Source organism: Zootoca vivipara, chromosome 12 (genome assembly GCF_965207765.1).
Source record: "Zootoca vivipara chromosome 12, rZooViv2.hap1.1, whole genome shotgun sequence".
Taxonomy (NCBI): Eukaryota; Metazoa; Chordata; class Lepidosauria; order Squamata; family Lacertidae; genus Zootoca; species Zootoca vivipara.
The window spans coordinates 32829078-32845064 of NC_142595.1; the positions used below are offsets into that span (position 1 = coordinate 32829078).

At 40.5% G+C, this 15987-nt stretch overlaps 1 protein-coding gene across 1 annotated transcript; it reads left to right on the top strand.

The window, feature by feature from the left end:
* The first annotated feature begins 1257 nt into the window (after nt 1-1257).
* LOC132592953 (vomeronasal type-2 receptor 116-like) lies at nt 1258-15274 on the top strand. The gene is made up of 4 exons (XM_060281228.2): nt 1258-1515; nt 6257-6383; nt 9870-10291; nt 14999-15274. The coding sequence occupies exons 1-4, from the start codon at nt 1258-1260 to the stop codon at nt 15272-15274; spliced, it is 1083 nt and encodes a 360-aa protein (XP_060137211.2).
* The last annotated feature ends 713 nt before the right edge of the window (nt 15275-15987 follow it).

Consider the following 15987-nt stretch of genomic DNA (forward strand, 5'->3'; position numbering starts at 1 on the left):
CAAACAAACTTTCCTAGGTCTACAGGGATTCCCCCCACCCTTAAAATTAGCAATTAACTTCGCAATTAGTTTGTCAAAAGGGCAGAAAATAATTCTGTTGTTCATTCAAACCCCTCTGGATTTCACCCCCAGTGGCCACTGGCAAAACAAAGAACAATGACCATGAAGAATGTCATAAATATACCCAGTACAATTCAGAGGTATGGAGAGGTTCTGGGAACAGGCAAAGTATCACAACTTCTGGCCTCTGGGAAACATAAAATTTTCAGTTCGGGCATTTTTAGTTGCAGGTGCTGTAATGATTGTTCTGTTGAAGAACATAGGAGATTTTGGATGTAGATGGAATATTTTTCCTTGTACTTAGAATGGCAGTTTTAGTCATCTTGCTATTGGTCCTGTTTCCTCAAACAGGAGGGGCAGATCCCATTGTTCAATGCAGTGTCCATTATCCACAGCATCCAGTTCACATGTATCATCAGAAAGGAGATCTCATCATTGGTGGCATTGCTTATCATGCCAGCATTGTCACCAGTGAAAGCGACTTCACAGAAGAACCCCTACCAACATTGTCAGAATCGTTTGTGTAAGACCTTAATGGTTGTTTATGTGCCAGATGAGTTCTGTTTTAGGAAAGTGGACGGTGTGAGTAGCTTTTGCAGAATGAAAATGTTGCTGTATGAATGTGCATGAGTGTGTTAAATAACACCTTATTTTAAAAAATGGTAGGGTTATTGGTGCTCGTATAGTCCACCTTTGTTCAGTGGAGGAAATATTGAAACTACGGCATCTATTACAGAAGCTGTCCAGCCTCCAGCCAAGAGCAGCTCACCCCCTCCCAGTCTGTTCCTCTCCCAAACTGCTTTTACTGCTTGGTTTCCCCCCCATATTAGCCAATATCTACTCCACCTTCTGAATTACAGGTTTTCAAATATTTAAAGACAGCTATCATGTCTTCCATCAAACTTTTTTTCAGGCTGTGAATACCCAGCTCATTGAACTTTTCAGTGTAGTTCATTTTAACAATATTAAAAAGGTTCCATAGTCTGAAAGTATTGTTATCTTATGAATGTGGTAACTGGTAGTGCTTATCTACAAATGGTGCTTCAAAAAATATAACATGTAGATAATGTAATCATTAATTGTTGACTGATTAAGTAATGATTAATCAGATACTGAGCACATGTGGAATATCGGCGTGATGCAGAATCTCAAATTAATTCTAGTGTAATACCTAAGCATTACCAGCACGTTGTGGCCATGGACTTCGCAGTAAAGGAGATCAATGAAAATCCTCAGATGTTACCCAACCTCACTTTGGGCTTCCACATTTATGACAGCTATAACAATGCCAGGAGGACCTATCAGGCCACAATGCTGCTTCTATCAGCACTGGAGAGATTCATCCCAAACTACATTTGTGATAAACTGAAAAATCTGATAGCAGTTATTGGGGGACTGGATTCTGAAATTTCCATGAATATGGCAACTCTCCTGAATATCTATAAGGTTCCACAGGTAGGACAGTTCTCTCTCTCTCTCTCTCTCTCTCTCTCTCTCTCTCTCTCTCTCTCTCTCTGTCTCTGTCTCTCTGTCTCTGTCTCTGTCTCTGTCTCTCTCTCTCTCTCTCTCTCTCTCTCTCTCTCTCTCTCTCTCTCTCTCTCTGTGTGTGTGTTGAATCTCCACATTTTCTACAGTGAGATTCAAAGGCATCAATGTGTCCCTTACAAATAATAAAATTTTTGGAAGAATATTTTATAAATTGGCTGTTACTTATATTCTTTTATTATACTCTTGTTACTGGCATTTCTTTTGTTTTATTTATATTTTTGCTTTCAATTTAGGAAGAGAGAGGGGGAGAGAGATGAACCTGCTGTTTATTATTCACTTATAAAGAAGAAATTTTTAAAGTTAGATTGAAGGGAATATTCACATTATGTACACATCTGTACACAGATAGCATAAGCACTCAGAAATTGCTCTTACTTTATTCTGAAAATATGTTGGTGTATAATTACAAAATAAAAATCTTGAGCTAAGAAGTCCACAGTGCTTTCCCCCCTAAGTCATGGACCTGTTGGTCATCCATGGATCAGCCTATCATCTTTCAGCCCCAACTTCTTATCAAGGGAAGGGGCATAAAAAGTTCTGTTCCCTTATAGTGTTGTTGTCAATGTTGCTAATATAATGCATGTTTGGTATCAATGAGTGGAACAGGGAATATGACAATCATTTGGAATTCATTCTGCTCCTTTAGTCTCCTCAAACCACAGGAAGCTTCTGAGGGGAGGGATAAATCCACAACATTGGTTCACTTCCTTTGTTGCTGAGAGGTAGCATCCATCAGTAGGGACAGACAGCCCTGGATTCCATTCTATATACACTATTTTGAATCCTCCATGTTGGAATATAAAGTACGCTATTGTCATTTCCCCATTCTCTTTCCAGCTCATCTATGGCTCCATTCCGCTGATGAATGATAAAACTCTAGGCCTTTCCTTCTACCAGATGGTCCCTAAGGAAACCCTTCAATATGCTGGGATTCTCTCTTTGCTACTACATTTCAGGTGGACATGGATTGGGGTCTTTATAATGAATGATGAAAGTGGTGAAAGATTTTTACAAACTGTATCACCAATGTTTTCCCATAGTGGAGTTTGCTTTTCCTTCATACAAAGAGTCCCCATGTTGACTTCTATTGATGAAATTAATGAAATACTTGAAGAAGGTGCAAAAATGCATAATGAAGTCAGGAAGAGTACAGCCAATGTGGTTGTTTTTAATGGAGAATCTGTTTCCATGTATATTTTGAGATGGCTTCCATATTTTGCACAACATCCACCAAGTCTACCAAAAGGAATAGTGTGGATAACAACAGCTGAAATGGAGCTCACTTCACAGGTCTATCAAAAGGATTGGGATATCCAAATATTCCATGGTGTCCTGTCCTTCACAATCCACTCCAATGACTTGCCAAAATTCAAATCATTTGCTGAGAGCCAAAGTCCTTCCAGTGCAAAAGCAAATGGTTTTATCAGGGACTTCTGGCAACAGGCCTTTGGCTGTGTATTCCCAAATCCAGATGTGGAAAATGTGGAGGGGGATATTTGCACTGGGGACGAGAACCTGGACAGCCTTCCGGCAACATTGTTTGAAACGAGCATGTCTGGCCACAGCTATAGCATCTACAATGCAGTTTATGCTGCTGCTCATGCTTTACATCACACACTGTCATCTAGACTCAAACACAGAGCGATGGAAAGCAGAGAGGGACTGAATTGGCAAAATCAACAGTTGTGGCAGGTAACAGAATCAACATACAGTGGTACGTCTACTTACGAATTTAATGCGTTCTGAACACACATTTGTAAGTCAAAAAAAATTGTAAGTCGAATCCCATAGGAATGCATTGGGAAAAAAATTCGTAAGTAGAAGCAACCCTGTCTAAAAATTTGTAAGTAGAAAAAATCCTATCTAAACCGCATCCAAGATGGCGGGCGGAGCTCCGTTCGTAAGTAGAAACATTTGTAAGTAGAGTTATTCGTAAGTAGAGGTACCACTGTATTCAAGTGACAGAGAAGCACAACCGTGGTACAGTATGCCACAATTTGTATAATAAAACTGACTCCCCCAACTCTTCAAGTGCTCATCTTTCAATCTTTCTTTATATTTGATCAACTAGATTTGAAATAATAGCCTAACAGTCTACTCCGATTCACTCCTTTTCGTCAGTGTACTTACAGTAAGTGTATAAACCATGTACACTATTGCACTTTTACTGATCAATGTAAGGTATTCTTCTGTGATCTCTGGGTATATTAACGTGACGTGTGTAGGTTTTATCTTCCAGGGTTGTGTGCATCACACTTTTTGGGCCTCATAATGAGCTGGGGTCTTGTTGATGGACAATAAACATGATGCCCTCTATACACTGGTGGATTACAACTCCTATCATCTGTAACTATTGACTATACTATCTGGGGTGATGAGAGTTGTAGTCCAACAATATCTGGAAGTGAAAACCACATTGGCTGGTATTGGTCTATCTTGTGCTATCTTCACTGCAAAGCTCTGTATAACCTTAATCCTGTATTATTTTCCCTTCACTCTGGCATCAGGGAAAGGCTATTTTGAATCCTGCTGATCCTGCTGATAGTTTGCTGTTTGTGTATGGGATTATATGAAGTCCTTTTTTAATTAAACATTCTGTTTCATAAATGCTTTTTAATACATAAAAAGCCAATGTTTTTGCAACTGTGGAAAAATAATGAATAGTATATTCCATTGGGCTGTAACCTTCATAGTAGCAAGTGGATTAACATTACAATCATACTCACATTTACCTGCAAAATAAACCCCTTGAATTAAAGAAGTTTTACTTCTGGGTAGGATTAGGATTATAACATCTGGCAACAATTTACACATACACAGAGTCAACAAACAACACTTCAGGGGAAAAAGGGGAGAAAGGCAATGAAACCCCCGTTGGGACAGCAATTATACATTGATGAATATGGAGATTATGTAAATTGCAACAAAATATTTACATATTACGTACAAACCTTTTTTAAAAATTCAGTAGAGAATTAAGGACAAAAGCTTTCACAGGAAAAACTATGATAGGGGTTGAACAGGTGGACAGGAGGAAATTTGCTTGCTATTAAAGGATTCCCCTTATATCCCTAGCTGTGTTGTCAGTAAGATAAAGGTGTCTATTCTATTAAGACTTTGGTGCATTGATTTAATTCTTGTGTTTTTGTAGTCTTTTCTCACTAGAAAACCAAAGACATTAGACCTTAATATGCAAGATCTAACTTCAGACTTCCAAACTATTGCTTTTTGCTATTCAACCTAGCTACATCACTTTCTCAGAAATGTCACTTTTAACAACAGCGGTGGGGACAAGATTTTCTTTGATGAATATGGGGAGTTAGTGGCTGGATTTGATGTAATCAACTGGATTGTTTCTTCAAATCAATCATTTCACAGAGTGAAAGTTGGCAGGGTGGACCCCCAACCAAGTGTTCACCATCAATGCAGATGAGATAACATGGTATAGCACGTTTAACCAGGTAAGATCCAACTGTCAGCAATTTGAAAAGATTTCTAGTTTTGAGTGAATACTGATGCTCTGTCCTGATGTGTAAAATAATTTTCATCAGACAGTGATGAAACACTATAAAATCTGGAGGCAGGGGATTTCACTGAAAAAGCATAGTGGATGAACTGTTGGAAAATTGGGATTCCACAAGTAGCTATGATTCCACAAGTAGCCATCTTGATTTCCACCCTGGGAGAAAGGTGGGCTATAACTAGATCAAACAAATAAATAAACACCTGTTGCTGTGTTCTTGCCTTTATTCATGAGGAAATGGTTCAGAGGAAATCTTATATAGAATTTCATCATATCTCTATTGGTTTAAATATACATAAGATTCTAATCTAAGTCATTTTCAGTCATGCTCTACTGGAAATGTTTAGTTCAAGCAGAAGTGTTACATTTAGTGCATGGCAAATATCTGAATAAAATATGTTTGTGTGTGAAAACCAAAGGTTATTTTTTTAAAAAAATTATCTATTGAATAAAAGCACATGCAGGAAGTAACATAGAAAATCAAATACAGTGGTACCTCTAGTTACGAACTTAATTCGTTCCGGAGGTCCGTTCTTAATTAGAGGAGTGCTTTGGCTAATAGGGCCTCTTGCTGCCGCTGCACCGCCAGCACACGATTTCTGTTCTCATCCTGGGGCAAAGTTCTCAACTCAAGGTAACTCTTCCAGGTTTGCCGAGTTTGTAACCTGAAGCGTTTGTAACCTGAGATGTTTGTAACCTGAGGTACCACTATATCTGTCTATCTATGCAGGATGTGTCATCATAATTATTATGTTAATGAATAAAATTAGTGCTTTCTTGTAGCATAGACCATGCATTACTAAAAGGAGATTCAGTCAAACCTCAGTTTTCGAATGCCTCAGCTGTTGAATGTTTCGAAAGCTGAATGCCGAAACACTTTCAAACGCACCTTGGAAGTCAAACAACTTCTGATGAATGTTTTTCTTTTCCTTTTCCATTGAACTTGCTGACAGCCCTTTGATCCTCAGTTTCCATATGTTTCAGAAGTCGAACGGACTTCCGGAATGGATTACATTTGAAAACCGAGGTTCCACTGTATGACTTAGGAAAATCAGAATATTCAGGGTCCTTTTCTTAACTTACTATTCTCAGAATTATTATTGTGCTCTCTCATTTGTGCCTTAGTCTCAGCCTCTTTCGTTATGTAATGAGAGGTGCCACCCTGGCTTTAGGAAGAAATTGAAAGAGGGAGAGCCATTTTGCTGTTATGATTGCATCCCATGTCCAGAAGGGAAGATTTCAGATCAGGAGGGTAAGTATTATGTGTATATTGTACAGCGTTGTGAAATAGAAGGGGTTGGCCTCAAAGGCACAGGAATGTGCCTGTAAATTTAGGACTCTATCAGGATTGCATTTCTTCAATTTTCAAATGTGAAAAATTGACTTGTTTGTCAAGTATGGCCTGGAACAAGCTGCTGAAGAAGAAACAATCAGGTGTATGTGATCATTTGGCTCAGATTATTCAAAGCAGGTTCTGCTAATAAAATACAATGGCTTCTGAGTAGTGATGGGCAGTTCTGGTGATAGCATAGCGGAAAAGATAACTTTCAGGGGTAAGATTGAGCTTTACCCTCACACTGATGACTGAAACACAGTTTTTTCTCATTTTCATCTGTGGTTACTGCCACACTAAAAAAGCAGTAGGAAAGGTGTGTGCTTTTCTTCCAGACTTATTTACGCTTTTATTAAGTTGATCCTTAATCACTATGGCTTTGAACTCCATCACCACTAATCTGCCCTTTTGGTCCAATCAGGGACCCCAATCATAATGGTCTACTCTGGGGCAGCTCAAGTATCACTGGACCCATCCCAAATTAGTTTGGTGAGGGACTAATGTTTAATTAAACCTACAGCGGATGGAGGGGGGGGGGAGAAGAGATGCCCTTTGCCCTTCCAAACAAGCATAGAGGCAGTCAATTTTGCAGTGTATTCCTTCACAAGGGGCTTACCTGCAGGGAAGCTGCTTGTAAAGGAGAACCCTGCACCATGCCAGATTGATAATTTTGTGCAACAGCTTCTCTTTGGTGGCATCAATCCCACAGGTACTGCTTCACAAGCAGCTTCTCTGCAGGAAATCTCTCAATACCTCTGCTAAACAGTTCTTGCACAGAGTCATCTATCCTGTGCTAGATTTATGCACGGGTTGAGCGGGCTGCAGCCCAGGGCCTCAATTTCTGAATTCGTTGTCATGCTTCACCTTTGGACATATTTGCTAGTCCAATATCATAAAGTTAGCAAATTCCATTGAGCACAGGTGCAAAAAATTACAGCTCCCCACTACAGGCTAATTTTCACTTGGGTTAACTTTGATGTAATTGAACAGCAAGCAACATTTACTCTACTGAATGTCGAGCACAAAACTGTCAAAAGAATGCAGAGTATGGGGAAGGTGAAACAATGATGGGACAACATTCACAACCTTAGACGAACTTTCTCCAAGGGACAAGTTTAGGGTAAATTCTATAATGGATGCTCTTGAGACCTAGACATTTTTGGTGAACCTGCTAGCAACCAAGGTACAGATTCACAATGTCATTAAGATGCTGATTCAAGGGTATCTAAAGGATGTTGACCTTAATCTAGTCAATGAAGTCTTGCATTTCCACCTGTATGGCAAACAAACTCACATTGAAAAAGAAAATTTCAGCCACCAAGATATGTATCAAACAATATTAAAAGAGAAAATTCAGACAGCTTTTCCAAATGTGGAAACAATTTTCAGATTGTTCCTGTTACAGGTAAGTAGCCATGTTGGTCTGACGTAGTCAAAACAAAATTTAAAAAATCCTTCCAGTGGCACCTTAGAGACCAACTAAGTTTGTCATTGGTATGAGCTTTCGTGTGCATGCACACTTCTTCAGATACAGATTGTTCCTGTGTTTAATGCCTACAAACTGTACTTGCAAAAGATCATTTTTTTAATTAAAAAGGATAAAGAATGATTTACAGTCAACAATTTCCCAAGATTGGTTGTCTGATCTAAGCATTCTTAAACTGCAACTTTCTGATTTTTAATGATATGATTGATAAATTAGCACCCAAAAGAGCTTGAAACAAACTATTCTGACTTTGTAGATATTGTAAGGGACACTGGTGGTACTGTTGTCTAAAGCACTAAGCTTCTGCAGCTTGTTGATCAGAAGGTTGACAGTTCGAATCCGCACAATGGGGTGAGCTCCCATTGCTCTGTCCCAGCTTCTGCCGATCTAGCAGTTCAAAAACATACCAGTGCAAGTATATAAATAGGCACTGCTGCAGTGGGAAGGTAAATGGCATTTCCATGCACTCTGGCACTCATCATGGTCCTCTGTTAGCCGGTAGCAGTTTAGTCATGCTGGCCACATGGCCCGGAAAACTTTCTGTGGACAAACACTGGCTCCCTTGGCCTGAAAGCAAGATGAACGCTGCAACCCCATAGTAGTCTTTGACTGCACTTAACTGGCCAGGGGTCCTTTACCTTTACCTTACCTTAATGTTATAACATAGCTATGATTCCCCATGAATGGTCTTTGTGAATGTCTTCATTAATTCCATACTTCTGCAAGCTTATTAAAGTTTATTAAAGTTATATACAATCTTTTTATCAATGCTAAAATTTCAGCAATGTTCTACTTTCAATGAGCAGATAAAAAAGGACGTTTTGTTTCTCATGATCAGATGCTTTTAAGTTTAGGACTCCCAAGGTCTCTTAGCCCAGGCCTCCAGTTGTTTTAATCTAGACCTGCATCAGGCAGGCAGGAGAGTCAGGCAACACCAGGCCCCTACATTCACCTGGAAAAACGCATCAGGTGGTGACATAACCTGGCCTTTTCACAGGAAACAATAAGGCTGACTCTCATTCCTGCCTGATGTACTGCCCACTTGTAGTTCCAGATCCCCTTGGGTCATCCATTTTCACCTTCAGTGATCTGCTGCTGTTTCAACCCAACTTGTCCAAGGCCCAAATCCCTCTGAAAGGGCCCAATTTGGCTCACTACTTGAACCTCAGCCAAATCCAGAACACATTCATATTAATGATGACAATGTAGATGAGTTTTCAAAGAATTCTTGGATCCTACAATTGTTGTGGAACAAAGAGTTCAGTCCGTTATTATCACAGGGCTCCAGGACTGTATAATTTTTATTATTTCATCATATATCTATTTCTCCTTCATATATACATTACACACCATGCATACCAATCAATTTTATTGATTAAAAAATCTAGAAATGTTCATAAATTAGCAAGGATTGAAGGCGGAAGTGAAGAATAAGCAGAGCAGAAGAAGAAACAGGAGCAGAACAGACCACGAGAAAATAGCAGGTGGATTGGAAAAGAGATTCACAAGACCTTAACAAGTTCCATTTTATTCTTCTAAATTTGGGTTGAAATCGCTAAACAAAAAAACAAAAGAAGCAGAGGTGGATGTCCAAAATTGGTATTCTATCAATTTATGTACATGTGAAAATTTGAGTATTTTCATAAGATGGAAATTAGAGCTATCTTAGTGTAATAGTTAGAATGGCAGTTTTGAACTTGGAAGACACAAGGTTTAAATCCTTATTAAGCAGCAGTTGAATTAGGCATACCTTCTATCCATCATTTTTATTAAGAGAATTCTAGCACAACCATTCCTTACAGATAACATTTATGATCCCAAGCTTTAAATAATTTTCATCAGACCAGATAAAAAAATTAAAAAATGCATTACCATGCATATTCCAAACAAATATCACAATACATATTTTCTTTTTAAAGATATGAATGACTGCAATCAATGTTCAGAAGAAGAATATCCAAACAATAATCGGGATGTGTGTATTCCCAAGGATATAAGCTTTTTGACTTATGGAGAACCTTTGGGGATCATTCTGGCCTGTTTTGCCCTTTCTTTTTCTTTCATCACAGCTCTGGTCCTGGGAACATTTTTGAAGCATCACAACACACCCATTGTCAAAGCCAACAACCGGGACCTCACCTACACTCTTCTCATCTCCCTCCTGCTCTGCTTCCTTTCTGCACTGTTGTTCATCGGCCGACCTGAAAGGGCATTCTGTCTCCTTCAACAGACTGCTTTTGGCATCATCTTCTCAGTGGCCATTTCTTGTATACTGGCAAAAACTTTCACAGTAGTTCTGGCTTTCATGGCCACCAAACCAGGATCTAGGATGAGGAAGTGGGTGGGGAAGAGAATGACCAATGCCATTGTGGTTTCCTGTTCCCTTATTCAAATAGGTGTCTGTACTGCTTGGCTGGGATCCTCACCCCCATTCCCTGATGTTGACACGCACTCATGGGCTTTCCTTGCCAGGAAGTTACCGGACAGTTTCAATGAAGCCAAGTTCATCACTTTCAGTATGCTGGTCTTTTGTAGTGTTTGGATATCTTTCTTTCCAAGCTACCTCAGTACCAAGGGGAAATATATGGTAGCGGTGGAGATCTTCTCTATCTTAGCCTCTAGTGCTGGTCTTCTGACTTGCATTTTCGCCCCGAAATGCTACATTATTGTGTTGCGGCCTGAGCTGAACAACAGGGAACATTTAATAAGAAATAAAGGCTGAATAATTTATATGTCTGCATTATTCACCATTATTTCAAAGTTCAGTGGTTTGTTTCTGCTTGCACAGCAAGAGTATTCATGAGATATTTCCTCTCAGCAGGTACCCTAAATATGTTTCCCCAGAGGCTTCAATGTTCTTCTAACTTGAAATTTGTTTCTTTCTTTCTAAAATTTATATTCCACCCTCCATATAGAATGATATCAGTGTTGGCAACATGAACCCATTTAAACACTACAGCAAAGAGTTTTTATATAGAATCTTTATACAATATCCTTTCATACTATGATATCTAGAAGCAAGATGTTTATTTCTGAACCCTACCAGAATAAGGAATTGATTTATCTGGCCAATATTTGTGCAAGTTTAATGTATGGAAGAATAGTGGTCCACAGCTGGGATGAAATGCCTGACAAGACACTGTTTACAACCAACTGTAAATCATAGAGTCATTATTGGTTTTAACTCTGGTTGGTCTGGTTGGTGCAAACAGGAACGGTTTGGATTCCTAGATCACGGTCTGCAGTTTCTTGAAGATGGACTTCTGGCAAGTGATGGGCTGCACCTCACAAAAGTTGGGAGGAATGTTTTTGCCATGAAACTCAAAAACCTCATCAGGAGGGCTTTAAACTGACTTATGTGGGGGAGGGAGACAGTGGTCCTGAAGGTAGGAGTCTATCAAATGCTGAAGATGATCATCCGAATGTCAAGGACCAAATGGAGCAAGCAGCATGCAGACCTAGTGGTGGGATGAAAATATCCTTAAATAAGAGACATGGGGGAATGATCAACGGTCTTCAATGTCTGTATACTAATGCACAGAGCATGGGAAATAAACAAGATGAACTTGAGCTCTTGGTACAGCAAACTAAATATGACATAATAGGCATCACTGAAACCTGGTGGGATGAGTATCATGACTGGAATGTAGTAATAGAGGGATACAATCTATTTAAGAGAAATAGACCAAACAGGAAAGGAGGAGGAGTAGCTTTATATGTTAGGGATATGTATACCTGTGAAGAGATCCAGGATTTAAAACTTCAAAGCCAAATTGAGAGTATCTGGGTCAAAATTAAGGGAGAGAAAAACAACAGTGATCTCATTGTGGGAGTTTACTATAGATCCCCAAGCCAAACTGAGGACACAGATGATGCCTTCCTGGAACAGATGGCCAAGCATTCCAAAGGAAGTGAGATAGTAGTAATGGGGGATTTCAACTATCCTGATATTTGTTGGATGTCAAACTCAGCCAAGAGCATAAGGTCGAACAGATTCCTCACTGGCCTTGCAGACAACTTCATTGTCCAGAAAGTGGGAGAAGCAACAAGAGGATCAGCCATTTTAGATCTGGTCCTAACCAATAGTGATGACTTGGTTAGTGGGGTAGAAGTGGCAGGATCATTAGGTGGGAGTGACCATGCTCTTCTGGAGTTTATTATCCAGCGGAAAGGAGCAACCAAGCATACTAAGGTCCAAATTCTAGACTTTAAGAAAGCCGACTTCAGAAAACTTAGGGAAACGCTGGGTGAAATCCCATGGACAGTAATACTAAAAGGGAAGGGAGTTCATGATGGTTGGGAGTTTGTTAAAAGGGAGATATTAAAAGCACAACTTCAGGCAATACCAATGAGACGGAAACATGGAAGGTGCCTAAAGAAGCCAGGCTGGCTATCTAAAGAACTTTTGACTGAGTTAAGATTTAAAAGGGATATGTACAAAAAATGGAAAAGGGGGGAAATCTCCAGAGAGGAATTCAAACATATAGCCAGCACGTGTAGAGACAAAGTCAGAAAAGCTAAAGCACAGAATGAACTCAGGCTCGCCAGAGAGGTTAAAAGCAACAAAAAGGGCTTTTATGGGTATGTCCGTAGCAAAAGGAAAAACAAGGAAACAGTGGGGTCACTCAGAGGAGAAGATGGTGAAATGCAAACAGGGGACAGAGAAAGGGCAGAACTCCTCAATGCCTTCTTTGCCTCAGTCTTCTCCAAGAAAGAAAAAAACGCCCGACCTGAAGAATATGGAGCAGATGATTCAGCAGGGGAAACACAGCCCAGGATAAGTAAGGAGGTAGTACAAGAATACTTGGCTAGTTTAGATGTATTCAAGTCTCCAGGGCCAGATGAACTACATCCAAGAGTATTAAAAGAACTGGCAGAGGTGATTTCAGAACCACTGGCAATAATCTTTGAAAATTCCTGGAGAACAGGCGAAGTTCCAGCAGACTGGAGGAGGGCAAATGTTGTCCCTATTTTCAAAAAGGGGAAAAGAGAGGACCCAAACAATTACCGCCCAGTCAGCCTGACATCAATACCAGGAAAGATTCTAGAGCAGATCATTAAGCAAACAGTCTGTGAGCACCTAGAAAGAAACTCTGTGATCACTAAAAGTCAGCATGGGTTCCTGAAAAATAAGTCATGTCAGACTAATCTGATCTCATTTTTTGACAGAATTACAAGCCTGGTAGATGAAGGGAACGCTGTGGATGTAGCCTATCTTGATTTCAGCAAGGCCTTTGACAAGGTGCCCCATGATATTCTTGTAAAGAAGCTGGTAAAATGTGGGCTAGACAATGCTACCATTCAGTGGATTTGTAGCTGGCTTACTGACCGAACCCAAAGGGTGCTCATCAATGGCTCCTCCTCATCCTGGAGAGTAGTGACTAGTGGGGTGCCACAGGGTTCTGTCTTGGGCCCAGTCTTGTTCAACATCTTTATCAATGACTTGGATGATGGGCTTGAGGGAATCCTGAGCAAGTTTGCAGATGACACCAAATTGGGAGGGGTGGCTAACACCCCAGAGGACAGGATCACACTTCAGAATGACCTTAACAGATTAGACAACTGGGCCAAAGCAAACAAGATGAATTTTAACAAGGAGAAATGTAAAGTACTACACTTGGGCAAAAAAAATGAAAGGCACAAATACAGGATGGGAGACACCTGGCTTGAGAGCAGTACATGTGAAAAGGATCTAGGAGTTTTGGTTGACCACAAACTTGACATGAGTCAGCAGTGTGATGCAGCAGCTAAAAAAGCCAATGCAATTCTGGGCTGCATCAATAGGAGTATAGCATCTAGATCAAGGGAAGTAATAGTACCACTGTATTCTGCTCTGGTCAGACCTCACCTGGAGTATTGTGTCCAGTTCTGGGCACCACAGTTCAAGAAGGATACTGATAAGCTGGAACGTGTCCAGAAGAGGGCAACCAAAATGGTCAAAGGCCTGGAAACGATGCCTTATGAGGAACGGCTTAGGGAGCTGGGTATGTTTAGCCTGGAGAAGAGAAGGTTAAGGGGTGATATGATAACCATGTTCAAATATATAAAAGGATGTCATATAGAGGAGGGAGAAAGGTTGTTTTCTGCTGCTCCAGAGAAGCGGACACGGAGCAACGGATTGAAACTACAAGAAAGAAAATTCCACCTAAACATTAGGAAGAACTTCCTGACAGTAAGAGCTGTTCGGCAGTGGAATTTGCTGCCAAGGAGTGTGGTGGAGTCTCCTTCTTTGGAGGTCTTTAAGCAGAGGCTTGACAGCCATCTGTCAGGAATGCTTTGATGGTGTTTCCTGCTTGGCAGGGGGTTGGACTGGATGGCCCTTGTGGTCTCTTCCAACTCTATGATTCTATGATTCTATGATTCTATGGTCTGCAAAGAGCCACCCACTTAGCTGTGCAGCAGCTGAATGACCAGAAAGGGGCAAATACCCGTGTCTCCAGGACCCTGCCTATTCATGCTATGGATACGATCTCATATACCTTTATACATGCCTGCTTTGATACACACTAATTTGCTTGCTTTGATGGTGCCCTTATCTGTGGGACTGGGTTGTTGAGCTCAGAGCCCAGAAGAGGAAGTATCTATAATGTTTGAGTACTTGCCACTTACACCCTCTTTGTCAGGTAGCTGCCTTGCTATATAAAAATGTATGCACTTTCACTTGGGCGTGGACAAGCATCTTCTTGCTGTGAAGGCCATCCCCTGTGTGCTTTGAACTGGGGCAAGGGGAACTGGCAGGCTCCTTTGCTGTAAGTCAATATATTTCTTCAATAAAGCATTAGAACTGATCATTCTGGTGTTTGGGGCTTCTTCCTTTGAATTCCTACACCATGCAAACCCCCACGAGCGCTGCTCTGACACTGGGGCTGTGGTGTGCGACACACTGGCACACACAAGTGTCATGTTGGTGACGTTTATCATTAAGCATTGAATATAATGTCCCTAGCTTGGTGTTAATGACTCCCAATCATGCCACCCCTTCTTGTCTAGCTGAGAATGAATATTTCAGTTCAGAATATGTGACAAACAAATTTTCTCTATTCCCCAGGGGCTCCCCAACTTTAATTCAACAATTGCCCTCACAATTACCTTGTCAGAAGGACAGCAATTACTTTTGATATTCAGGGAAATCCCAGTGGAATATCAGTGTCCACTAGCAAAACAAACAGCAAAGTCTGTGAAGGATGTAATAAATATACCCAGTAAAATTCAGGGTCAGGGAGAAGAATTTAGAACAGGGCAAAGATCCACAGTTCTGCTCTTGGATATTGCAAGTTCGTGGCTATTGGGGAAATGTGCAATGTTAAGCTCAAGCAGTTTTTAATCAGAGAGGCTGTAATGATTATGCTGTAGAACAAAATAGGGGCTTTTGTATGTAGAGTAAAAATCTGGGCTTGTACTGAGAATGGTTTTAGTCATTGTGCTCCTGGCCCTGTTACCTCATACGGCATGCAGGGCTCGCAGGGTTCAGTGCAGTATCCGTCACCCACAGCCTCCAGTTCACACATATCATCAGCCAGGAAACTTCATCATTGGTTCTGTAGCTTATCACGGCTGCGTGGTCACCAGTGAAATGCTTTTCTCAGAAGAACCCCTGCCAACATTGACAGATACATTTATGTAAGGCCTTGATGGTTGTTTGCTTTTCTTTCCATGCATTTGACCCTGGGATAATGAGCATTAGAGCTGCACTCTCAGAACACTGAGCTCTTGTCTTTAGCTATAGTAAAGAGTGAATGCAAGGGTGACCAAGGTGGTGCTCTGAGTGCCGTTAGATTGCAACTCCCATCAGCCCTAGGCAAAATGGCCAATGGCCAGTTAGTTGTACAATGACTAACCATCAATTAGGGGATCCTGAAAAAAATGGAGGGGTTTTTTTTTGTCAAGTGTCAAAAAAGGTACCATGGATGGATGGAGGAAGTTTTTGTGTATCAGTTTTAGTTTTGACCATCTGTATAGATCTGCCTCTTTATTCACTTTAATTAAAGTCAATTCAAAAAGTACAGATCTTTGATTTTTGTTTATGTCCCTCCCCCC